The sequence below is a fragment of the Myodes glareolus genome, chromosome 22, assembly GCF_982192425.1.
Source record: "Myodes glareolus chromosome 22, mMyoGla1.1, whole genome shotgun sequence".
NCBI classification, from domain to species: Eukaryota; Metazoa; Chordata; class Mammalia; order Rodentia; family Cricetidae; genus Myodes; species Myodes glareolus.
In genome coordinates, this window is record NC_142047.1 from 35,844,593 (window position 1) to 35,869,793 (window position 25,201).

The 25,201-nt window shown below is 51.6% G+C and overlaps 3 protein-coding genes across 5 annotated transcripts in view; 1 reads left to right on the forward strand and 2 right to left on the reverse strand.

Annotated features, from left to right (window-relative positions):
• Positions 1-99: 99 nt before the first annotated feature.
• Acd (ACD shelterin complex subunit and telomerase recruitment factor) lies at positions 100-2,829 on the forward strand. Its single transcript, XM_048437090.3, has 11 exons — positions 100-298; positions 374-510; positions 643-736; positions 827-903; positions 1,125-1,169; positions 1,280-1,314; positions 1,464-1,612; positions 1,690-1,786; positions 2,011-2,357; positions 2,469-2,560; positions 2,639-2,829. Exons 1-11 carry the CDS (start codon positions 200-202, stop codon positions 2,715-2,717), a joined length of 1,251 nt encoding a protein of 416 aa, XP_048293047.1. The 5' UTR covers positions 100-199; the 3' UTR covers positions 2,718-2,829.
• Carmil2 (capping protein regulator and myosin 1 linker 2) lies at positions 2,786-15,356 on the reverse strand. 2 transcript variants are annotated; one of them, XM_085681660.2, is made up of 39 exons: positions 15,011-15,355; positions 14,673-14,764; positions 14,529-14,579; positions 14,047-14,109; positions 13,813-13,937; positions 13,618-13,709; positions 13,359-13,429; positions 13,176-13,249; positions 12,953-13,028; positions 12,785-12,873; positions 12,607-12,701; positions 12,447-12,533; positions 12,255-12,367; positions 12,076-12,153; positions 11,885-11,961; positions 11,675-11,788; positions 11,413-11,482; positions 11,215-11,296; positions 11,011-11,107; positions 10,867-10,924; positions 10,560-10,732; positions 10,233-10,395; positions 10,053-10,151; positions 8,517-8,645; positions 8,320-8,433; positions 7,988-8,148; positions 7,829-7,916; positions 7,557-7,694; positions 7,374-7,440; positions 6,714-6,949; positions 5,833-5,933; positions 5,388-5,751; positions 5,181-5,303; positions 4,216-4,252; positions 3,989-4,060; positions 3,641-3,862; positions 3,417-3,497; positions 3,036-3,113; positions 2,786-2,950 (listed from the first exon to the last, which is right to left on the reverse strand). In XM_085681660.2, the coding sequence occupies exons 1-39, from the start codon at positions 15,312-15,314 to the stop codon at positions 2,838-2,840; spliced, it is 4,467 nt and encodes a 1,488-aa protein (XP_085537786.2). In that variant the 5' UTR covers positions 15,315-15,355; the 3' UTR covers positions 2,786-2,837. The 2 variants fall into 2 exon arrangements, with proteins under 2 accessions (XP_085537786.2, XP_085537787.2); XM_085681661.2 differs by lacking the exon at positions 3,417-3,497 and having other exon boundaries at positions 15,011-15,356.
• Positions 15,357-19,791: 4,435 nt separating this feature from the next.
• Positions 19,792-25,201, reverse strand: part of Ctcf (CCCTC-binding factor) — a 49,535-nt gene continuing 44,125 nt past the window's right edge. Inside the window, exons 9-12 of one of the 2 annotated variants that reach the window (XM_085681672.2) lie at positions 24,591-24,773; positions 23,869-24,004; positions 22,377-22,553; positions 19,792-21,274 (exon numbers count right to left, since the gene is read on the reverse strand). In XM_085681672.2, coding sequence (XP_085537798.1) covers positions 21,090-21,274; positions 22,377-22,553; positions 23,869-24,004; positions 24,591-24,773 — 681 coding nt within the window. In that variant the 3' untranslated portion in view covers positions 19,792-21,089. The remainder of the gene's footprint in view (positions 21,275-22,376; positions 22,554-23,868; positions 24,005-24,590; positions 24,774-25,201) is intronic. The other variant, XM_085681673.2, reaches the window with a different exon arrangement.

Genomic DNA, 25,201 nt, shown 5'->3' on the forward strand with positions numbered 1-25,201 from the left:
AGCCTGGCAGCTGTGCCAAGCAAGTCAGCCAAAGACTACATTACAGACCAGGAAGTACTTGCGCAGGCGTAGAAGCGCGAGTAGGCGGGGCTCCAACAGGCTCCACCTAACGGTCACGTGCTTCCTCTCCCGCCGAAGACTGAGCAGCGCTCGCGGGAAGCCTCTGCCCCCGGGGGTCTTTTAGGGTGCTGCCGGGCTAATGTACAGCTGGGAGAACCTGGTCCTGCGTCCCTGGATTCGAGAGCTGATCCTAGGCTCAGAAACACTGTCAAGTCCACGAATCGGGCAGCTGCTCAAGGTGAGCAGGCCACTCAGATCCCGGAGACCTGAGTGGGGGCTGAGAAAGTTAGTTGACACTCGCCACTACTGTTAGGTGCTCCAGGACTCGGAGACTCCAGGCCCATCTTCTGCCCCTGACACACCTGACTCCGGGGCCGTGTTGCTCGTGTCAGACGGAACCCACAGTGTCCGATGCCTGGTGACGCGCAAAGCCATCGACACCTCCGAGTGGTAAGACACAGGTGCTACCTGTATGGAAGGTGGGAGCGCAAAATTGAACCTGAGGTGGAAAGCTCTCCCAGGCGTGTGGGGTTGGTGCCTGGGTGCCTGGGTTCTGGGCAGTAAGGGCTGTACTTGTCGCAGGGGGGAGAAGGAGTTCGGATTCCGTGGGATAGAGGGCCGGATCCTGCTGCTGCTGTCCTGCGGTGTCCGCATTGAGGTTCCTCAGGACCATACGGTGAGGGTGGTAATGCTCACTTGGGTGGGTTGGTTACTGTGTCTGGCTCTTTGTGACATCTCCTGAGACACCACACCCCAACTCCTCCAGCCTGCCGAGTTCTACCTCCAGGTGGACCGCTTTAACGTGCTGCTCGCGGAGAGGCCCCGGCTACAAGTGACTAGTTGGTAAGTGAGCCCTCCAAGAGAAGGGAATGTAGCTCAGTGGCAAAGCACAGGCTTAGCATACCTGAGGGGTTCAATCCAAGGCTCCCCATATTCCTTCCCCGAAAACAAAACGGTATATGAAGTTTCCACGCTCTGCTTCTTCACTCTCCCTGGGCTAGGTCTTTGGGTGAAGAGACTCGGCTGTAAGTCACACTGACTACCTACACCCTCCTTTCTCCCAGCAACCAGGATTCGGATGTGCAGAGAAAGCTCAATGAATGCCTTGAGTGAGTCTGGGATTGGGCTCTGAGGCTGAGTGTGGTTTGGTCCGGGGTGGCAGAGCCAGGTAGACTGGCATCAGGGTTGTTCCTGAGAAGTGTTCCCATTGTCTCTCTAGGGACCACCTTTCAGAGTCTGCGTCTTCCAGTGCAGGTACTGGTAGGGTTTCCCGATAATCCTACCTCTCCCCCAGAAGCAGAGGTCCTTCCGCGGCCGTCTTGTTCTCCTCAGTAAGTAACTGTAATAACTTACCCATCCTTCTTGCTTCTACTTCAACCCTTTGGCCAAATCTCTGGCCTCAGGCCTAACCTTGTCTCAGCTTCTGGATGAGGTGAAGGAAGACCAGGATCACCGAGGGGCACTAGTGCGGCTCGCTGAGAGCTGCCTGACGCTAGCAGGCCCTTGCCCAGCCACCCCCTTCACCCGGTGGACTGCCTGCTTCCAGCCCACGGTTAGTGTGGAGCTTTACTTGGGAGGTTGCAGGGTGAGGGTTAGACAGCTGCCTTACTGAGGGTTTACGTCTCACAGGAAGAAGCCGTGTTCACTGTCTCCAGCTTATTGCTGCACATCTCTGAGAAGGACGAGCAGATTCTGAGTTCTCTTGGCTCAAGTCAGAAGGCACAGGGTAAGGATAACTGGGGAGGTCAAGGTGACGGGGGTGGGTCTTTGGAGCCTAGGGCCTACCACGGCACTGATGATTCTCCCCAGAATTCCAGGGACCCAGCTTATTTCTTTAGCCAGTTCCGTAGGTTCAGGCCGTAAGCATGCGGTACTGGATTGTGTAGAATGCTGTGAAATGTTGTATGATAGTTCACAGGCACTCAGCTCACACTCAGTCTCCTCCCCCAGAATCCCCTGCTTCGCTCAGGCACACGCCACTGGAGGAAAGTGATGCCAGTGTTAGCCTTCTGTCAGCCGTGGCTGCATCAGCCCCTGGGCAGGACAACAGCTTCCAGCCTCCACCCGCCGTTTGCTCATCTTCTCTAAGACCTCAGGCTCCCAGTTCCCCACCCCGCAGTTCTACACCCAGCCCCCCACTCCTGACCTGTAACCCCAGTCTCTTACCCCCTAACCATGCCTCCAGTCCAGCCCAGGCCCATAGCCCGGTGATCAGGGAGCTCCAGTGGCCTGGCAAGAAACGGCAGCTTTTCCCAAGAACCAGAGCGAAGGAAGCCCACGAACCCTGCTCTGTCTGGGTGAGCACCGCAGCTGGAGAGGTGGGAGGGTTTGGGGAGTTTGGAGAGAGCCAGAGGTAGGCTGGGATTACACTAGGAGTCCTTACTGGACTCTCTCTACATCCCTTTCAGGAACCCCCAAAGAGGCATCCTGATGCTTCTGCTTTTCAGTATAAGTATGAGACCCCCTCTGCCTCCCTCCATGCGCAAGTCCAGGCTGCCAGGTGAGTGCTTGGGGCTGCCCCACTGTGCTGGTCACCAGTCTTAGATAACCTTGACCTAAGGCCATGGTTTCTTTCCAGACTCCCTCCTCAGCTTGTAGCTTGGGCCTTGAACTTGGTGATGGAGTCAGAGTCAGAGCCCGAATTAACGCAGGTATGAGGAGTCACTTGGACGCAGCAGAGGATGCGTACACACAGGTCTACGGACAAACAGTATTCCATACCCTGTTTCATTCAAGTTTTTTAATAAAATAATTTCATGCGGCAGGAAAGGACAGGATTAGGGATTGGGGCCGCCGCCTCTTTGGTCTGTGGCTGGGGAGGGAGGGCTCCGCTCAGGGCTGGAAGGTTCTGTTGGGTATGGAGAAAGAGGCTTGGTTCCGAGGCCAGAGCCTGTGAGGGGAGATGGAGGGAGAAAGTTTTAGGTTTGTGTTGAACAATATTGTCAGCTTCCCAGTTGGCTCTTGCCCACTCTTACCTAAGCTTGGGGATGGGGGTGCCTCGAGCTTTGGCCTGCGCTTGAGGACAGGGGAGCGCTGCAGCCGAAGGGGCCGTTCTAAAAAGGATACAGAGAAACTCACTGGCTGTTCCCAACCCTTCTCCATCTTCAGTGCACGCACAACATGCATAGCTATTCCCATAGATTCCCCAGCCAGTGTCCTCCCACCCTCAGAGGCCAGTGTCCAGGAGGTAGGAAGGGCTTGCACTCTTGCACTACGCTGAGCCTCTGGGCTTCCTTGTTGCTCCAGCATTCCCAGTACCCGTGGTCCTGTCCAAGGACCAGAGCCAAGACAGAAGTCCAGGAGCCCACCCTTCCCCATCTCCTGCACTCAAGCACAGACAGAGGTGTCCCCCTCACCCGCAGGGGTCTGGAGCTGGTCCTCATGCACAGACACTGCTCGCCGCCCTGCTGAGAGAGGCCTCGGCCTCAGCTGGCCATCTAGAGGAGGCCAAGATATCAGGGTATGATCCCGTTGGCTGCCCACACCCAGTGTTGGCCTCCCACTATGAGTGTTCCCAGATGGGTCAGGTTCCCAGCAGGCGCTCCACCAGTCCCAGCCTAGGAGTGGGGTGCCCACCTACCTTCATTCCGAGGGCCCAAGCAGGGATCCTCAGGGAGACTCAGGATGTCTGGGGAGGGGCTGGTTCTTCGGGGACTTGGGCTGGGACATGGGGAGGGAGGCCCTGGACCATCTTGCTGGCCCCAACCACGGCCTCTGAGCTCCGCATTCAGCTGCTGCCCCAGTGTCTTCCAGGTGGCAGACTCAGGGCCCTGGCCCCCTGGCCCAGGTCTACAGGAGGGATCTGGGTGAAGAAACAAGTGTCAACTAACACCTGAGCCTGGTCCTGGAGATGGTTCTGAGCAATGGTCTGCTCCCTTGCCTCACAGTCCCTGTGCCTCCCTCAATACATACAGTGGCTCTCACTCACCAGCCGACACAGAGTGGGTTCGGGACTTGATTGAGATGGGAGGGGTCTCTGTGGAACTGTCCATAATGTCACCTGCAAGGTAGGACTAGAGGCTTAGGTGCCAGACCTTAATGCGAAGGGAGGAAAAACAGCTGTCCCCTCCCCCAGGAGAGCAAGTACCTTATGGACTATCTCTAAGGCCACCTCCTCCCCCTAAATATATTTCTTTGTTCCAGGGTCCTACTTACCATCTGAGCCTGCCTTCTTGATCTCACCATCTTTGCTCTGTAGGAAACAAATCAGTGCCTTTGTTGTCCTGACTCTGGCCTTATCTCTGTTCATTTACATTCTTAAAACCTAGCTATAGAATGCATTTCATTGGATGGCCAGAACATGGCAAACCTAGTCCCTTACCTTACAGTCTGGGATGACAGAGGTGACACAAAAGTATGCATGTTAGTCCTAACAAGGAGATACTGTGATTCCTTTGGTTTTGTTTTTGAGACAGTCTCACTGTATGGCTCAAGCTAAGTCTTCCTTGGGTCTTCCTGCCCCAGCTTCCTGAATGCTGCGATTACCACTACACCCAGGAGATAATGTGACTTCTTGGTTCTGATTCTTCCCATACTTAATGTCTCTTAATTCAGGCCAGGTCTCATTGCATATGTGTTTTTTCCTAGAAAACTGTTAAGTGGACAGTACACAGGGGTGTGGTTCATAATCAAGACTATGTTTAGAATGACATTATCAGGGTGACCATGAAAGGGAGCAGGGAAGGCTCACAAGAAACTGCAGGGACAGCAGAAAAGGAACCTGAATAACGGAGTACACAACCAGACACAAGATGTAAACCGATGGCTGTGTGAGGTTCTGAGATGCTCCAAAGGAGCTCCAGGGAGGTCTCAGGAGGCCAGCTCCAGGGTCCCACAGATTCTGCGGCAGGATTAGTAATCTGGATAAAGAGGAAGTCCTGGAGGACTGTTTCCAGGTATAGGGAACAAGGTCAAATTTCTGTTCAGAATCTTTGGAGAGAGTTCCCTAGACCCTAGGAAGTACATCTCTGGGCCAGATCAGAAAGAAGGAACAATGACTATTTTTAGGGTGAGAGAGTGTAAGTGACAATCGGATCACATTTGTGCCATGTTCTTTCCCCCTTGGTCACATATGTCATCCACAGATTGCCACACGCCACCTCACACACACCCCAACTCACTTGCTTCCTCTTGCTTTCGGCACCCCCACTGCCCCGGCTCACGCCGATTCTCTGCAGCATCACTTGTACCCGCTGCTCAAAAGATGGAGCCAGTTCCGTTTCTCCCCGTTCCAGAGGACGCCTCTGAGGACAGAGATGTCTAAGTGGAGAGAGAGCCCACTGCTTTCTATTCCTGAAGAGCCCTCAGCTCCTGACTTCAGTCTTTACCTTGTCAGGTCTGGCACCCACTGTTGCTTCCTCCTCCTCAGCGGGTAGCAGTATCATAGAGTAGGCCTTGCTTTCTCGCGTGTACCGAGGCCGAGTTCTGCGAGCAGAGTCAGGGCTGCTGGTGCCCCCCTCTGCCCCTCCAGACTCCTCACCACGGCCTGGACGGGCTGGTGGTCGAAGCAGGTCTCCAAGTGTGGTTTTTCTGCCACGAGCTGCTGCTCCAGGGCTGGTCTCTAGATCAGATCTTGGACCCCTTGTTGAACGAGGTTTCTTAAAGGCAAAGAGGGTACCCAGCTTCTTTCGAAGTGTACGGGAGACAGGAGTGGCACCACCCTCAGTGGCTGGATCCTCCTCTGGGGCCCAGCTGTAGGAACAACCACCAGTGAGTAAGGAAACTCAAGAATGTCCCACCCTCTTCCGCCTCCAGCAACTGACCCTCACTCACAGGCGTTCCTGCTGGATCAGCCTTTTGGAGAAGAATTCCTCCACACCTTCGTCCACACGAGCAGTGAGCCCATTCCCTTCTTGAAGCAGGGCTGGGGACACCTGGGAGACATCGGGAGGTTAGGAGTCAGGACCGAGAACTGGCTCTCTCCCCACCCCCACTTCTTCCCAGTGACCTGGCCTGAGTATATCCCAAAGCTAGGGTGCTGTCTGTACCGTGCTGGAGTTCTTTCCTCCCTGCTGCCACAGTACACCGGCCCAGTCCACACCCGTTCTTGTTACATAGAGGATGCTATACCCTGAACCACCTGGCTTTCACTAAGCAAACACCTACATTCCAATATGCCACCCTTTCTACTCCCCGCAGTACCCTAACCCTCCACCTCCACCTCACCCCACCCGGTCTAACATCCCGGCTCAGTGGCGCCGCTGCTGCGTCAGACCCTCAGGGGGCCTTAGGCCGGCTCCTCCTCTCCTTCTGCCAGTGCCCACTGCCCCTGCCAGTACCCAGCCCACACACATATATCCACCCGCTGGTGCACAGCTGATGCAGGAGTGTCCCGCGGGTCCGGCTGCCCAATATTTTTTCAGTAACCCCAGGAGAGGGAGGGCAAGACGGACATCCGCTCTCACACGTCCACGCATACAGCAAACCACTCCAAGGCGGGAGTCTACCATCTAGGCGCACCTTACAGGAAACCCGCACACCAGTGGCCTGTTATAGGCACGGCCTGAGGTTGAGGATGGCCAGGGAGATGATAGGGCACAATCGGGTGGACTTGGGCCTCCACAACCCATCTCCCTGCCTTCTATAGCAAGTGAGCAGCGAATGGACCACCCACGACCCTTAAGCGGGGCGAGGGGGGAAGGGAAGCACTTTACCTGGGGGCCCCCCGGCGGCGGGCGGTGGTGGTGCTGGCGACGTGGCCGCGGCCGGGCCCGGGTCGGATGGCGTAGGGGTTGCCCGGAGGGTGGCAGGTCCATGCGAGGCAGCGGGCCGGCGGGTGGCCCCGGGGCGGCGGGGCTTGGAGAGCCGCGTGCGGACGGCCCAGCCTGCGGCTCCGCATCTTCCCCCGGAGCTGCCAGCTCGGGGTACTGCTCTGCTTCCTCAGCAGCACCTGAGGCGAAAGCACCAGAAGAGCACAGAGCGTCGAACCCGGGGAGGTGGCGGAGGCGCTAGGGCGGGCGGCGGGGGACCCGCCCAGGGCGCGGGGAGGGGCCCGGCTACGCCGCCCGCCCCTCCCCCAGTCGCCGCTGTCCGTGGTGCTGAGCGCGGCCCCGAGTGCGCGCGACTCCGAGCTACCGCCAAGCATGCGCGTCCTGGGGTTAGGGAAAGGGGCGGGGGAGGCTGGGAAGAAGGTATCCTAGTCTTATTCTCTTAGGTCTCACAGGGTTCTGAGAAGAGCTGACTGACTTTCTGGCCTGGCTCAGGGAGGGGTTAGGGTATACCTGGGACAGGGCTGCATGAGTGAGTAAGTACCCAGATTTAACAGAGCTTCAGTCCACTTGGGTGAACTCTCTTCTCTCCAGGGCCTGACTTACCATGAAGGGAGGGGACCAGGTGAAAACAATAGCTGGGCTCAAGCCATTTCCATGAAGAACCATTGTCCTGGTGGGATGGTACAACCTCAGTCTAGGGTTGGAGTGGGGCCTACTCACCTTCCACATCCCAGAGCAAGAAAGAAAGATCTGGAGTTCTAGGCATGGAATTCTTGAGACACTTACCTCTCTCTCCTCTTCCTTCTCCATGGGAAAGAAAAGATCTTCCAGTCCTTCAGGCTCAAGGGCGTTGAGTTCATCTCCACCCAGTGATGGGACAGCAGGGTCCACTGTGGCTGGCGCCTGCTGAGCTAGACTCTCCATCTGCAGTACCAAACCACCCAGGGAGAGGCAGAGCTAAGAAAAACCTAAAGTAGTTATGACTCCAGAAGTCATTACAGGGCCCCCTGTCAGGGTTAAACAGGTTACTGTGAAATACAGACAAAGCTTCCCCTTACCAGTCGATCTCGGGCTGCATGAAGACTTTCAAGGGCCTGAGCCACAATGCTCTCTGCTAGGGTCCCTGTGATTGACAGACGCATGTCCCTGAGGGCAGGAGAGGGTGAGGATCAGTGTGCTAGCTCTGTCCAGCTTTGCCCATCCCAGGGTTTGCTTACCTCAGCCTAGTAAAGGCATCTTGCAGCAGATGTTCTGGAAGCAGTTCTGGAAGGCTCCTGGAGCCCACCAGAACTCCCTCGAGCTGCTCCTTCCAGCTAGGTCTCTGCAATATCTGTGGGCAAAGGCTCCTTGTGGTATCCAGTGTGGTCTGAGTGAAGTCCTGGGTAAAAGTTATAAGATGGTAACAATATCGCTAGAGCCTAGGCCCCTTGGCTTATGGGTGTGAGCCCTCATTAAATCACTGCTGACTGAGGGCACAACACAGACAAGTCTATGAACTGAGGGTTAAACCTGCAAAGGGGGTGAAGCTAGGGCAGAAATGGCACCTTACCTGGATGTCCTGGCGACAGATCTCGCCCACCTGACCCAAGAGGCCCTCCAGCTTCTGCTGCAGCTGCCAGTGATGACTTGGAGAACTCCCAGCCTCATACAGAATGGGAAGGATCTGAGGGCCAAGGCACAAGGAGTTCCAAGATGACACTCAGTCAAGAGCAGAAAGGTCCTCACAGTGGGGGAGGGCATGCTCACACTGAGAGAGAAGTTGGCGTTCTGGATGGCGTCCTCAGCCTGGTGCACAGCAACTTCACCCTGGGGCCCAGCCCCACAGCCCAGCAGCTCCACATGTTCCTGCACTGACTGGCACAGTTCATTCACTTCCTGAGGGAAATCACGGGTTAGTCCCTCCTTTGTCTCTTATGAGTCTCCCCGTGTCTGCCTCTCTTCTTGGGTTTCTGACAGGGTAGATGAAGCCCTGAAGGCAACCTATGAAGCAAAGTGCTTGGGAAACCCTATCTGCTCAAGGTAGGCTAGCAGGGTCTTTCCCTTCCGGTTGTTTAGGGACCTTATGCCTCCGAAAGGCCTAGAACAAGCAGGAAAGCAGCAGCTTTGGTCACTGTTTAAAAATCTTCCCAACTATTCTCATCAAGGATAGGTAGGGGTGTGTGTGTGTGTGTGTGTGTGTGTGTGTGTGTGAGAGAGAGAGAGAGAGAGAGAGAGAGAGAGAGAGAGAGAGACTGAGGAAGCAAAAAATGGCTGATCTGAGCCAGGCAGTGGAGCCAGGGAGCGGATCTCTGTGAGTTCGAGGCCAGCCTGGTCTACAGAGCTAGTTCCAGGACAGGTTCCAAAGCTTCAGAGAAACCCTGTCTCAAAAAATTAAAAAAAAAAAGGAGGGACCTTAGAAGGACATTTAGTTATATAGACACCAAAGAAATTGGAGCCCATAATAGTGGGGTCGTGGATGATAATAAGACCATCTGAGAGCCTGTGAGATGACCCAGGAGTAGCTGTGCTTGCCACTGAGCCTGATGCTGTGCATGAATCCATCCTCGGGATCCACGCTACATCTGTTATCCTTTGACTTCCACACGTACCTACAAGCATGGGCATACGGGTGTATGCATGCGCACACACAGTAATATGCAATAAATAAATAAATGCAGTAATTAAAAAAAGTGGAGCCAGAGAGATGGCTCAGTGGTTAAGAGCACTGACTGCTCTTCCAGAGGACCCGGGTTCAATTCCCAGCACCCACATGGTAGCTCATAACTGTCTGAAGATCCAGTTGCAGGGGATCTGACACCTTCACACCAATGCACATAAAATAAAAAGTTAAATAAACCATAAAAAATATTTTTAAAAAAATCACTTGATGGCATGGAGTGCATAAAGCCCACCGGTCAGGGCGTCTGGATCAAGGTAACCGCGCTTCAGAGCTTGGGTGAGAATTGCGGCTTGGGAATGCAGAAGTAGGAAGAACTCAAAAAAAGACAGGTGAGGGGGAAATTCATGCCAGAGATAGGATGGCTGGCGGTAGCCACACAGAGATGAGCCGAGAGGGGAGAGCCGCCTATGGATGGGAAGTCAGATGCGACTACAATGGAGAGAGCTTATTCACATGATTAAAATAAGACAGCCAAGCATCACATGGGGAGTTACTCCAGGAATGGCGACTGAGGAGAGAAAACTGTCTGTGCCACAGAACTCAGGGCAGCTGGCTGACCCGAGAAAGTCACACTCTCAGACTCGGGGGCCCAGGCACCCGAGATTCGAGGAAGAAACACCGACCTGCTCGGAGTGGTCTGGAATCAGACCCACAGGCTGAAGGCAGGGCTTGATATCAGAAGCAGGGTCTGCCCGACTGTTCCTCAAGAGACTGGCTTGGATCTGCAGTCAAGGGAGAGCGAGAAGAGTTAGGGAGTGGAGTCTCCACTTCTAACGGGGAGAAGAACCAGAAGGGACCCCCACCTGATGGACTGCTCGAGCTGTTAGTTCTGGGCGGCTGCGCTGGGCCTGCGCTATGTCATTCAGTGGCAGAGGCATGGACTTCAGGCTGTGGTTCTCCTCCAGGGCTTGGGCCACATCCAGCAGGCCCAGAGCAGATGTGTTGTTTCGGTCCCAGATCACAGACCTGGGCCCCACCATGCTTCAGCTGGGTCAGGGCCCCACCCAACCCCCTGGCCTTATTCATTCATCTACCTCATCAGCCTGTACCTCTTAGCCCCCCTCCCACCCTTTTAATATATCCCCCTTTCTTCTCCTGTTGGTCCCAGCCCTCATAATGACCATGCCTACCGTAGCCTGGTGTTGACTCGAAGCGCCTTGGCTAGCATCTTGGCGCCAGCATCCCCTATGGCATTGCCACTGATATCCAGTGCTGTCAGTTTTGGATTGGTGCTCAAAGCCCGAAGCAGGACGCTGGCACCCTGCTTCAACCGGGACTCAGCCACTGACAGGGACTGCAAAGGCTGGGATTAAAAGAAAAGCATTCATGGACGATTAGAATCAGATTCAGCAAAGAGGCTTCGAAGAAAGAAGCAAAAGGGAGAAGCTTTACAAGAGGCTAATTGCTTGAGGAGCCCACAGGGTTCTGTGAACTCACACAGTCGTCATCCTGAATGAGCTGGACTATCCGGTGCAGGACATCGTCCAGGGTCTCCCTGTGCCAGGAGACACTGTTAGGTCAGGGGACTGCCTGAGTGATGAAGTCCTATCTGAGAGGTAGAGGCATGGGCTTGGGGCTCACTTGCACCGAACGTTGAAGTTTCTTCCAAGAGCCACGTGTTTCAGAGACCGGCTCCTCCCGATGGCAAGCACCAGCGTCACCATGTCGGAGCCAAAGCCTGGGAGTAATTAGGGTGAGGCACAAGTCAATGCCGCCAGGGCAGGGTCCCCACCCTGGGAATCGGGTGAATAATGGGAGTGTGGATGGGTTCCCTGGTGGCCTCACCATTGTCGGACAGATCCAAGGAGCTCAAGGCACCCGCGTCACAGACTAAGTCTTGTATCACCTGGGCACCCGCAGAGCGCAGCTGAAGGTGGAGATTGGCCACATTCAGGATATTTATGCCTGGGTGGGGAAGGTCTCCAAGTCCCACTCCCGATGTGTGGACGTGCTCCTGGCCCACAACCTGGACCAGGTGCCTACCTCACAAGTGCTGAGGTCCAGGTGCAGGTCGCGGATCTGAGTGTTGAGCGCAAGACCATCTAGAAGGGCCCTGTGGGAGAGTATGTCAACGTCACACAGGTGACAAGATCTGGGAATGTGGGACTCAGGGTGCAAACGAAAAGCCTGAGCCAGGCAGGTTGCCGTTAGGGAAGATTGTGGGTGGGACAGAGGGTTTAGCGAAGATCTGCACAAGGTCGTGAGTGAAGGCGTTGGGGCGTGGCCACGGGTGGCACACACTGACCTGAGCGCTTCAGGTGGCAGCTTGCAGCCAGCCAGGCCCAGGTGCTGCAGCATCCTGGCACTGCTGAGGAAGCGTTGTAGCGCGGCAGGTGCTGCTCTCGCGGCTCGGGACTTCCTGCGTTGGGGGTGGGAGGAAGGAGAAGTGGGATTCAGGCTTCTGGAGCTGATTTCCCGAAGCCTCTGCCTCTCGGGTCTGCGTGGTGCTCCTTACCCGCGAGAGAAGATATTCCTAGACGCTTCAAGGTGGGTCAGACTGGAGCAGCAACCACCGGATAAGGCGGCAAAGAGCTGGGAGGGAAGACGGGATCGGTGATAGCCTTCCATTAGACCTGGTCTTCTCTACCACGCCCTGCTTTCCCGCTACGGAGGAGCCCCACCAAATACCCACATGACCACACTCACAGTCCCTAGAGCGGTGTCAGTGCCTGCCAGATTCAGAAACACTAGAACGTTAGGACGGCTCAAGAAAGTGTACAGGCCCTGTGGAGGACATGAAAGAGGGAGTCAGGGATGGCCTAAGGATTCTGGGCATCCCACTGACTGGGCAGCTCCAATCTCTGACTTTAAAAACTGCCACTCACCCCACTATCCTGGGAGGCTCCCAGTGCCCCAGGGTTCCCAGAAAGATCCAGGTGGGTCAGGGTAGAATCAAATGCGGCATTGGCTGCTAGTGCCCTGCCTAGAGCCCTCATCCCTGGAGAGGAAGGAGAGGCTCAGAATCAGACAAACTTGCCTCATCTGACCCCCTCCCAACCCTCATCAGTCCCACCCACCTCGAGGTGTCAACCCTGTCTGGGCTAGGCTGAGTCTCCTCAGGGCTCCTGGACAGTGCTCTAGGTGTCTGCCAAGTGCAGCCATACCTGTGGAGAGAGCAGCTATGTAAGCCCCTCCTCTCCCGGCTGTGTGCCTTGGGTCTCCCCGGTTCTGCCATACCTCTGTCATCCAGCAAGTTCCCAGACAGGCTGAGCTCCCGAAGTCCAGAATTCGAATGGCCTGCCAGCGCCTGGGCCAGTCGTCGAACAAAGTCTCTGGGGATCGAGACCCTGGTGTAAGACTGACTCCGGATCATACCACAGACCACTGGTTCCCAAGCCCTGCTCAGGTCTCTCACCCTCTCAGGCCACAGGTCTCCAGTACCAGCTCCTCCAAATGCCAAGACTGGCTCATCATGTGTAGAATCTGTTCTGAGACCTCCAGGCTCTGATACCAGAGGGTCATAGCTCATTAGGGCTGAACTTTGACCCTTACACCCTTGGCTTCCCCTGTCATGTACCCTCACCAGCTTCATGTCCACGCAGGAGAGGCGCCGGAACCACAGGTTGTAAGATAAGGCTGCTACACTCAAGGCTAGGTCTCTGGTGTGAGGAAGAGGAGGTACAGAGTTCAGAGCCTTCTAGATACTAGGCTCAGCTAGCATCCCCTTTCCTCCCGCCCAAGAGAGGCTGAAGTCTAGGTATATGGGTCCTGGAGTCCTTTCCTCCCAATCCTGGCAGGCCTCATACCTGCTGCCAAGGTGGGCAAAGTCTCCAAGGCAGAAATGGCGGCGGCCTTGACGATGGTAGATAGTGTCCACATCCTGAATGTGAGGAAAAGTACCCATAGCTGGCTTGGGACCAAAAAGGGTGGAGGGGTTCACCATACATGGGAGACCTCTCCGGAGCTCCCAGAAAGGGCCCGACTCTCACCCACTGAATCTCCTCTCGGAAGGGGAAGCCATTGTAGTCACACAGGGCTTCATACGTCTCCAAGAAGCCACCTAAGGAGGTGCCCGGGGTACGATGGAGGGAAAGAGAGACAATGAGCCAGAGATGGGAAGATCATCAGAGTAGATGGGGGCAGGGACAAAGGTGGCCCTGTTCACTTCAGGGAGCCTCCAATACCAAGGGTCTAGGGTTGCACGAAGGCAAACTGGAAGGTTTTATGGGGCTCTCATTTGGTCCTCACCACACGGGCTGCTGGGTGCTGTGGACTCTAAGGGCCGGCTTCTCTCCAACCGAGCCAGGAGTGATGAGGGTGTGGGCTTCCGGAATAGCTTCCTAGGGAGGGGATAAAAGAAGAGCAAGGGACTTCTTTCTAGCCTTTGAGGTTGAAAGGCAGTTCACTAAGGCCCTCCAGCCCCTTGGATTTTCCAGGCCTCACCCAAGGGTTGAGCGAGGGAAGACCTTTTTAATGGCGGCAACCACGTGCTGGGCCAGTTGTTCTAGGGCAGCCACCCCAGGAAACGCCAGGACCAGTTCAGGCAGGGACTCCAGCTCAAAGATGACCTGGGAGAGGTGAGACTGTCAGGCTTTTTGGAACTGTGTGTTTGGAAGCTGGTGTTCATTCAGAGCTTCACGCGCGGGGTAAACGATGGAGCCTGTGTAGCTCTCTCACCTGAGGAGGCGTCTCCTGCAGCGTCATGGCCTGGACCTCCAGGTAGCTGAATGTGCAGTCCACCTGGAAAGCACATGCATTATCTGCAGCTAACTGAGGCCAATCTCTGGACCCTAGTTTTTTGTTTGTTTGTTTGCTTGCTTGCTTTTAAATTTGAAAAATCTCCTATTTTGTGCGCACGTTTGTCTGTGCACCGCTTGTGTGTCCATTGCCTGAAGACTCTAGAAGGGTGCAGTGGGCCTTCCTACTAGAGTTCCAGCCAGCTGTGAGCTGCCTGGTGGTGTCGGGATTTGAACCCACATCTTCTTTCTCTCCAGTTAACGGTTTTGTGGAGTCTAGTCCAGAGCTAGACCTGCCCAGACTCCCCTCCTATCATCCCCGTGCTGGTTGGAAAGCAAAAGCCAGCACAGGCAAACAGGGCAACTCTGCAAAGCAGTTCCTCCCTGCCAGGGACAGGAGTGGTGGCCAGGCCTGGGACTCACCCTCAGTGGGAGGCAGCTATGCAGCAGATAAGCCCTCCATCGAAGCAGTGCCTGGGGGAAACAAAATACCGATATTCTAGGGAAATCAAGTTTCTTTGTGCCGGGCCTGGCCACTGTTCTGAACTCCAATCCTGGCCACCATACCAGGATATGACTTTGCTCAGCACCCTCCTGGGGAAGCCAGGTTTTCAACAGCAACTCCACCTCCTTGGGCCACAGGAACCTGGTGATCTCACCTGTGGAAAGACAATCTACTGGGTGACTTTGTCCTCCCATCGGGGCCTAAGGACTGTGCTAGGCTGGGTGCCCGGGTGTTCATCTATGGATCAGCTAGGAAGCAGTGGAGTGGATCTTTAGGCGCTGGCCCACCAGAACAGAACCTCTGGTCAAGTTCCCCGAGGCGCTGAGCGGAGGTCGAGTTTGGGGTCAGGCCACCTGTTCGCCGCCAGGTGGGCTCCCAGGAAGGGCCAGGCAGGGCTTACCTCGCAGTTCACAGGATATGTCGTCTGGGGTCTGAGCCATAGGGCCGGGGCGGCCCAATGAGCTCTGGCGGGAAAAAGTAGCTAGCGGGAGCGTACACAGGAAGCCTGGGGCCCCGGGCAGCACTGCAGCCACCTGCTCCTCCTGCAGCGGAAGGTACGCGCCGCTTCCTGCCAGGCCGCCCCCGACCCGGCCCCTCCCAGCCCGGGCTTCGCTGGCTGGGTTCGCCTCGGTTGGAGGTTGTGGGAGGGAGGTCGAATCCTGGCTGCTGCTGTAGCTCAGGGACTTTTCCATTCGGGTACTCATGGGTGTGGTGAATGGTGGAGCGGAGAAGGTCTTGCTTGTTTCTTGCGGACCCTTGTGCCCTACTTTCACTCCGCCCCGTAGTCCTTGATGCGAACACCAGGGGGCACCACCCTCCAGGGGATTCCATAGGCCCAACTTGGTCTGTCCCAAGAAAGAGTAGGCACTCAAAACAAGCCAGAAAAAGGCTGTCTCTTCAGCAAGATGCAACCAAATTACCCAACCCCCCAAGTTCTGTCCTGCTCAGACACAAATTCAAAAATCTGGCACCTATTTGTAATCCTAGCACTGTGAAAACTCAAGCAGGAGGAAAACAGCCCGGGCTGCAGTTTCAGGATGCCTGGGCTTTATAAAGATAAAACGCCTGACGCCTTTGTGTTTCTCTGTAGCTTTGAAGCCTGTCCTGGCATTCGCGCTGTAGACCAGGCTTGCCTCGAACTCACAGAGATCTGCCTGTCTCTGCCTCCTGAGTGCTGGGATTAAAGGTGTGAGCCAACACCACCATCACCCGGCTTGGTGGCTGCTTTGAATCGAAACACACTCTGAATTTGGTCAGAGCCTTATCTACAACCAAGCCTGTATACAGAAATCCTTGTCTCAAAACAAAAACAAAAAACCCCCCACAAAAGTCAGGCACGCTTTTAATCACAGTACAGGGTGGTGGGGGTACAGGCGGATCTCTGTGAGTTCGAGGCCAGCTAGGTCTACACAGTGAAACTGTCTAGAACAAAACAAACAAACAAGAAAGCCAAAACAACAAACAAAAGCCATACCATTTTGTAGCAGACTCCGTTCATTAGATTGGTGCTTATCATTTATTATTATTATGTTAGTTTTTTTCCAAAGCAAGTTTTTGGTTTTTTTCCCCCTGTAACAGCTCTGGCCATTCTAGAACTCACTCTGTAGACCAGACTGGCCTTGAACTCAAGAAATTCATCTACTTCTGCCTCCTGAGTGGGATTAAAGATTTGTGCCACCATTCCCTAGCAGACTAGGGCTCTTAGGGGACAGACAGCTCTAGTTAATTATGGCCTGAACTTCAGGGGATGCTGGAGTGATGCATGAGCAAATACCAGGCACATGTATGTCCACATGTCTGCATTTAGATGTAGGAGAATTTGCTTGAAAAGGAAGGTAGACAGTCATGAGGTGTGCTAGCCAAAAGCATACTGTCTTACAAAAGCCAAGGGACTAGATTCCAGGGTTCACAGATTTAAAGCCATGTCCAGAGACTTCCATTAAATCCCACTTCTAACTGCCCTTTCCACGGGTCAGCCAGAGAGAAATGGAATGTAGGAGACTGACTGTGTTGGGTAGCTCTCAGCTTGTTTCTCAGACTTGGGGATGAGATTGGACACATTTTCTAGACAAGATCCTCTCGACCAAGTCCCAGCCATTCTGAGTCATCAGGACTTTCTGGACAACACAGAGACCCTCTCTCTTCCAAACAAAATGGCTAAGCGACAGGAGCATTTGCTTCGCCTGTGAAACCAGAGTTCAATTCCCTGCACTGTGATGAGAACAAGCCTCTTCAGACATGTTTGTCGATTTCCACCAAAACACAGGACAAGATAGGAAGTGGAGATGGGGGAACATGGGGGACAACATTGCCATTTAAGCTGGAGGAACACGGTATGACTGCTCAAGGCTGACGGAGGGCTTGGCTGGAGCAGATGCAGACAGAACCAAGACGTTCTGATACCTCTCAGCCTAAGGCTGTAAGGCCATCTGGAATTCACAAATGGCTTTTAGGGTGACAAAATCTAGTCTCATGCACATTATGGCCAAGAATTTGGGTTTTTGAAAGGCAAAGTGAATGGATTTTGACACTTAGCCTCACTAGTTTTTCGGAAGCTACTGACTGACACCCGAGTTGTTCTCAGAATTTGATTTTTGTTTGTATTTGTGTGTCTGCACAGAGGTCGGAGGGCGTCAGACCACCTAGAATGATAGGGAGTTGTGCCCTGCCTGCAGAGGGGGCTGGACCTCTACAGGAACAGCAAGTGCCCCAGCTCCCCTTTTGTTGGCACAGGGTCTTGTTATCCCTGGCTGCCAGATACTATGCAGTCCATGCTGGCCTTAAATTTGTGGCAATCTGGCTTCACTTCCTGAGTGCTAGAATTACATGCGTGGGTCAGTGAGTCAGCTTTAACTCCTGCCTCCTCCTAAGAGCTGGTATTACACTGGGGGGTCAGCACACCTGGCTTCAGTGTGTATTCCAGATGTGTATTCAGTGAACACTTCCACTTGCCAGGTCTACCATGGCAACTATGGGGCTTCTAAAACAGAAAACCTCGTCCCACTAGGATCTTTCTGACTAGAACGAGAAGGGGTGGCTGTCAAAGAGCTACAGTAGTGCCCAGGCAGAAGTGCCCTCCGGGCCAAGGCCAGACACAACACTTACAGGGTGAGTACTGGGAAAACAGGAAGTGCAGAGGTAACCAGGTCTAGCTACACAGCTGTTAGTGGTCAGTACATTAGCAAAACAAACTCAAGACCAAGAACACTCGGGCAGATTCTACATGTGATGCCGAAGCTCAACGGGAACAAATAAACCGTCTGTTGAGGAACACTGGGTGAGGGCAGTAGTGCATTTGGCTCACTCACGACAGGTATTTTTTCTAAACTGTGAGTACAGTGCTGTCTGCATGTGTGCCTGCAGGCCAAAAGAGGGCACAAGATCTCATCAATGGTTGTGAGTCACTATGTGGTTGCTGGGAACTAACTCAGGACCTCTGAAAGAGCAGGCAGTGCTCTAAACCGCTGAGCCATCTTTCCAGCCTCTACCACAGGTAGTTTAACTAGAAGAGAATCTGACTAAAGCAACGAGGGTTCACACAGATGCACACTGAACAGAACAGCTGTGGGAAGGGCTGAAGCCAGGTCAGGGATGCAAAGAATAGATTACAGACTATAGATTACTGTAGGTTCAGTAATTTGCCTAAATTTCTCAGAGAATATGGGTGATGACTAGCTTCTGATGTTGTGTGTGGGACCCTCAAGTCCAATCACCGAGGAGTTGCCCCAAGAGACCACTCTCACACCACAGTTGATATAAAAGAGGATTTAATTAATTCTGTTGTGACAGAGTCTTTCAGCATTTGAGAAGCCAAAAGACCCCGAATGCCTGTCACAAGCCATTTTTAAAGCAAAAAACCATAGAAACACGGGGGGGGGGGGGTTGGGAACTCGGGGGTTGTTCTTCAACAATTAGAACTATTGGCTTATTCAAAGGGCTATTAACAATGACTGGTCTGAGCTAGGGCTGGAGGGCGGTTGCCAGATCAGGTGAGGTAAGAGGAAACATTTGAGGGTTACTTTGACCCCTTCCCAGGGACTGAGTCAAAACATCAGGAACTGAGTCAACCTATGGGCTATCTTGCCCCTATTCCAATAACTGAGTTCTAATGAAGAACATTCACAAGAACTCAGGGAGATGGAAAGTTCTCAACATTTCAGTATGTGCATGTATAGTTGTTAGGTCCTTGGTTCCCAGGGGAGGGGGGCAGCACTACTGCTGAGAGGCCTCTGTCAGAAATGGCTTCAGAGTTATCCTAGAGCTTTACAGTGGAGCTTAGTGGACTCCATGGCCATTGTTTTTAGCACCATCAGAATCTCTTCCTGCCTGACCCTTCCTATCGAGTCAGTCAAGACTGATGTACTCTGAAATTTTCAGCTAATTTGAGTGTACATAAATGGGGGGGGGGTGTTACTGATGATGTAGCTCATCAGAACAAGCTGTTCTGTAAAAGGGACTTCCAATACAAATAATTCTGACAGTCCGAGGACACTAATACTCATTTGGGTGAGATGCCTGCCTAGTCCGGAATTTTTCAGACCCAAGAAACCCATTATGTTTTCCTCAGTAAGGCAACACAGGGCAAGGTACAAGCTGCATGAAAAGCCCTTTGCCTTTTTTTCTCACCGAAAAACATCTAAAAACCAGTATTGGAGTTTTGGCGAAATTCAGTAAGGAGTATTTTTGGTGAAACCACACACATACACACATACCATGGCTGAAGTTCAAGTGTGGTTCCACTACAATGTAGGTCTCTGAATCCCCTTGTGGAGCTAAGAAGTAAGAATGACTGCCTGAGCCTGCCCTCGCCCTGCCTTACCTTGCTAGTGTTCTTTGTTGCGGGTTGAGCCCAGCTTCTCTCTGTGTCTGGCTAGAAACTAGGGCTGACCCTAAACCTTCCTGAAGCAGATCTCAAGGACACAGCCTCCCACCAGCACCCTCCGGCAACACTAGCTGTGCAAAGGACAGGCATTTCTCAGGTGTATCATGGAAGCAGGCTGTGCAGCCATGTACTTCTCTACTCCCACACTTTGTAGGGCATTATAGCTTGAAGCAAGTTGCACTGCACATGTTGTCATTTGCCAGGACCATCCATCTCAGACCGTCGTAGAGAGAAAGCTGTGCACAGGCCCCTGAGGGACCCCAGCAAACAGGAATAACGGAAGGAGTCTGCAGAGTGAGTGCCTGTTAATCCGTTATGATTTATTAGCTGTACAGCAGTAGATCCTCCTCCCCAGCTTTCAACCCCATTACATATTTTATTACAGGTCTCATGTTGGCGTCCTAAAATAATGAAAAATATCACACAGTACAGCTAAGTACAAAAATGCATCAACCTAGAGTCTGATAGCTAACTGATGGCTCTCTTAAAGCAATACACAGAAGAAAAAAAGGGTTTGAAATCAGTCAGACTGAGGCTCTTTAAAAAAACACATGTCAACATGTGACAATTCATGTGCAAGAATCACTTTTGAAGTTGGTTTACTTCACATTATTAATTTTTTTTTTAGATCCGAAGTTTAAATTACTGACCAAGTGAAATTTTCTGGCTCAGCTTGCCAAGGCTGTGGCCCATTCATAATCAACTATTCTGGCTTTAACAGAGATTTAAAAAATATAACATTCAGCTACAAACAGAGCAAAGAAAATGTTGATGGGAAATCATAATGAGAGTTATCTGTTCAAGGTTCGAATGCTGGCTCCATGAGCTGGAAACTAACTTTCCACGTGGTGTCACCACTTGCAGGCAGCAGGTCCAGAGCCCTTCTGCTTCATGATTGGGATCCGATTCAACATTTACACACCACTGAGTCCGTGGTACCTTAATTTGCAAGTAATTAAAATGCTGGGTTTTCTTACACACTGCACTTCTTCTCAACCTCTTAATTAATGGAAAAGATTAAAATGTAAAAAAGGTTATTTACAAGCTTGACCATACCAGAAACTTTGCCAAGAAAGCGGCAAAGTACTCAGGACAGAAACTGATCGTAGCATGCCATCCTATTGGTGTGCAGCTGACTCCGAGCAAAGGGAGTCAGGGAAAAGCAAAAGCAAAAACCAGGTTAAAAGTCTAAGTCTTTCCCAAGTCTGCATTTACAATTAAAAACTCTCTTGGGAAGACCATAGAACTCTGGGAAACCCGTGGCCATTCTGGAGTTGTTTACTAAATCAAGAGAGAGGGCTCAATGTCTCTGTTTCCATCTAAGAAAACTAGTTAGGCATCAACACTGTCCTCAGCACTTCACAGTAAACCCTCAGAGACTTAGAACATTCCATGATTTGCTAACATCAAACAACAAGTTCTAGTAAATCACATTTTTCTAACATCATCCTTGAAGCTTTCGTTCTCAGTATGTTTGGTAAAATGGTGTAAAATTATGCCGTTCCCAAAGCCAAAAGAAAGAAAGAAGAGAGAAAATTAAGATGCGGGCCGTTTAAACACAGCCTCAATAGTCCTGGTGACGGGCAAGACCCCGTCATCACCGGTCCATCATGCTGAGGATCATCTCAGGCGTGAGGTCTCCATTGGGGGCATCTGTGGTGGCTGCCTGAGCCTCCTCTTCTTCACCTTCCGCAGGCTCAGCATCTGGCTCTTTTTTGACTTCAACTATAATGTTCTCAATTGCACCTGTATTCTGGTCTTCAACCTGAATGATGGCTGTTGCTGGCAATAAGAGCAGGAACAAAACAAATGGTACATTAAAGCCCCCAGAGAGTACAGAGATCCTTTCATAAGCTGACAAGTGAGTGGAATGGCAGCAACATAGAAAGCCTTAGCGATGAAGGGGGGAAAAAAAAAAAAGCAAGACAAGTCCCTGCTAATATTAAGTGGTCATACATAAAAGCCCAATAGGCTAGAAATTGTCAGATACCAAACTCTGACATTCATCTTCATGGGCTTCCAAATTGCATATGTTGTGAATTTAGGATTTATAGTAATGTGAGGCCCCACCCAGCATATGACTAGGAAAAGTCAGAGTGTACGATGGGGCAGACAGTTCTGATTCTGTAGTGCTCCAATCGAGTGTTGTGTAGGTGAAATGAAGGGCCTGGTTCTAGATTCAAAGTTAACTCTTTCCTGTGATGGCCATCTGAACATGGGGCTCAGGAAGAATATAATTATTCTTAGGAAGAATAACAGATTAAACTTTGAATTTCAAGAGGAAAGGGCTGTTCTGAGGAGATCTAGAGACGCATCTGAGCAGAGTGAGCACTGCTGCCACCTGTGCAGTGTACCTGAAAGGGAACACACTTCTGGGCCGGACCATACACTTCAATTTCTCTTTTCTTTTTCCCTTCCCCTCTTCCTCATGTAGCCCAGGCCAGCCCTATTCCCCCAAGGGTTGGAACTGTGGGTGGTAATAGTACTCAGCTTTACGGGGGAGAGCCTCTCTAGACAGACACTCTCAGTGCACTCCTTATTTTATCCCTCACTCCTTGAAATCTGGCTCTTCTATCCATAACCACATCAATTCTGCAGGTGATGGGGACTGGTTCTTTTACAAACTCTCCCACATTAACAATGTACTGCCTTTAGGACGTCAGCACCCTTCTACTATGGATGTTTTTGACTGGAATGTATAAGTTTTTATAGAAAACTTCCTTTAAAACAAAACAAACAAACAAAACCAAAGTTTCCTGAGAGTGTTGGCCAATATGACCTTAACTTGTTTTCATGGCTCAGTGCCCACCTCCACAAGAACAGACCCATCTGGCTTCCTCAAACAAGGGAGAAGATGAATACTGAGACAAGGCAGGCAACTTACGCTGGTTCTGTTTGGGCTGGTTGGTTCTTCCAGGAGGTCGCCCTCTCCTCTTCTTGGCAGGTGGTGGGGCTGGGGCCACAGGCTGAGGCTGAGGCTGAGGCTCTGGCTCAGGTTCAATCTCTACAGCAGGCTCCTCCTCTTCCTCATTGTCATCCAGATCTGGCTCAGCATTTTCTTCTCAAGAAATCAAAGCACAGGTGGTGGGTCAAGCAGAGTTGTGAAACAGAGACAGCGAACAAATTTTCTAAAAACATTGCTCTACATTTCCTTTACTAAGGTCTTAGGATGGGCGTTGGTGGCACACACATTTAAGCCCAGCACTCAGGAGGCAGACAAATCTCTGTAAATTTGAGACTAACCTGGTCTACAGAGTGAGTTCCAGGACAGCCAGAGCTACACAGAGAAACTCTGTCTCAAAAAACACCAAAGCAAGGGAAAAAAGAGGGGGGGGGGCTTTTAGAAATTTTGGAAAATTATTTTTTTTAAAGATTTATTTATTATATACAGTGTTCTGCTTGCGTATATCACTACAGGCCAGAAGAGGGCACCAGATCTCATTATAGATGGTGTGGGCCACCATGTGGTTGCCGAGAATTGAACTCAGGACCTCTGGAAGAGCAGTCTGTGCTCTTAACTTTTGAAAGTTAAGAGCCTTTAACCAGCCTGAAAAATCCTTGAAAGTAACAGAATTTTCTGGTCAATCTCAGCAGATGGCTGATGGACAGAACTAAGGGGTTAAACAAGACTATATGGCTTTTGCTAGCAGTAGGATAGAGTCCACAGTCAAGATTGACTCCAACATTCAGGGACAAAAAAAAGAAGACACTACCTATAAGGTTCCAGAATGAACGAGTAATTCCAGACAAAAAGAAGAACTGCAGAAATCTGTTAGGGTCATCAATAATTTCTTCAGAGACAGAACAGGAACAAAACAGTAGCAGGAAAAGAAAAGGCACGGGACAACGTCTTTGAGAACGGAGACCTCTGCAGCAAACTTCAGAGCTATCTAGGCTCTGTGAACACTTGTAACTTCTGGGGGTCACCTGATATTCCTTGATGCCAGGGCTAGCCTTAAACTTGCTATGTAGTGGGGCTGGAGAGATGGCTCAGCCGTTAAGAGCACTGACTGTTCTTCCCGAGGACCCGGGTTCAATTCCCAGCACCCACATGGCAGCTCATAACTGTCTGAAAATCCAGTTCCAGGGGATCTGATACCTTCACACCGATGCACATAAAATAAAGTTAAATAAACCATAAAAACAAAACAAAACAAAAAAAAACTTGCTATGTAGTGAGGTACTGAAACCCTGCTCTGATCTTCCTGCTTTTACCTCCAGAGGAAATGTACTACCACGCCCAGCTTTAGAAAGATTACAAGCACAAGAGAAGAGTGATCTTCTGGCCTCTATATATATATATTCTGCACATACTCTCTGGAAACTGGGCCTCCAACTGTGTCACCTCTAACGAAATCAAGAAATAATTCACTTACCACTATCAGAGGAGTCTTCTTTTTTAGAACGCATCTTTCTTTTTCTTCCCCGTTTGCTCTTCTTTGTCTCTCCTCCATTTTCCCCTTCTACACCATCCGGACCAGCACAATTATCAGCGTGTCTTGCCATTGTATTCTGACAAAAGGAACAAACCTTGTTTCATACTACTAAAAGAGGTAAGTTCAGACTGGAAGTTTTATTTTAATTGAATAAAAACAAACTTTAAGGAATGTATAAAATCCCAGAGTTCTGTTAACTGTACTGCACATATTCCTGCCCTCCCCACTCAGGGGAGATGGACAGCATCTAGAGCAGTCATATGGGGGAGGAAAGGAATGAAGGGAACACCTGTCAGAAGATCAGGCTGGGCTCCCAGGGGAAAAACTCAGTGCCTGTGGTTAGAGGGGTTTCAGGGTGGCTGACCAGTGCTTACTTGGCTAAACAACACAGAGAACAGAAGAGACTCAAGCTAGCTAGGGACAGATGGATTGCAGGTTTCAGTCTACCCAAGGAAATGCCTTTTAATCATCAGCCTACAAGATACTGCAGTCCCTATCGACAGAAGGCTCCTGCCATGGATAGAAGAGCTTAGAATAGTGATGAATGACTCTTTCCAAACGGCAAAGCATCTCTACATTTATCACTCCAGTGGCAAAAACTGCATTTTGCAATGGCAGATCAAGCACATGATATTAGGAACCATGGGAAAACTGATCCTTACCCGGCGTGTGAATGTTTTCCCACACTTGGAACAGACAAAGGCCGCAGGGACAAAGTTGGGGTCGTGATAGCGCTTGAAGTGCATGTCAAGGAGCTGTTTCTGGCGGAAGGTCTTGTCGCAGTGACTGCAGGCGTAAGGCTTCTCCCCCGTGTGAGTGCGCTTGTGCATGATCATGTGCCTCTCCTGAAAACATAACTGCCTGTCAGAAAGGCCTCAGCGCGTCACAGCTGCTACCCTTGCTGCTATGCACGCACACCACAGGCCTATCATCTTAAAGGAGTGGATGCTAACAGTATACTTACAGGGAGGCAAAGTGCTCCCAGAAACCCTGCTCACCCCTGCTGGTCTGTTTTCCTAGCTCTCTTTGAAAGAAGTTGACGGTGTGCCTTAAGATATCAACTGTGAGGGAAAGAGCATTAAATGGAAACCCAGATTCAACTAACTGGTTCAGAGAGTAGCATCCTTGATTTTTGGTAGTATTCTTTATACTGAAAATACTCTTCTTAGAAGCAGCTACCAGGCAGGGCTTTAATCCCAGCACTTGGTAGGCAGAGGCAGACGGACATCTGTAAATTTGAGGACAGCTTGGTCTGCAAAGCAAGTTCCAGGAC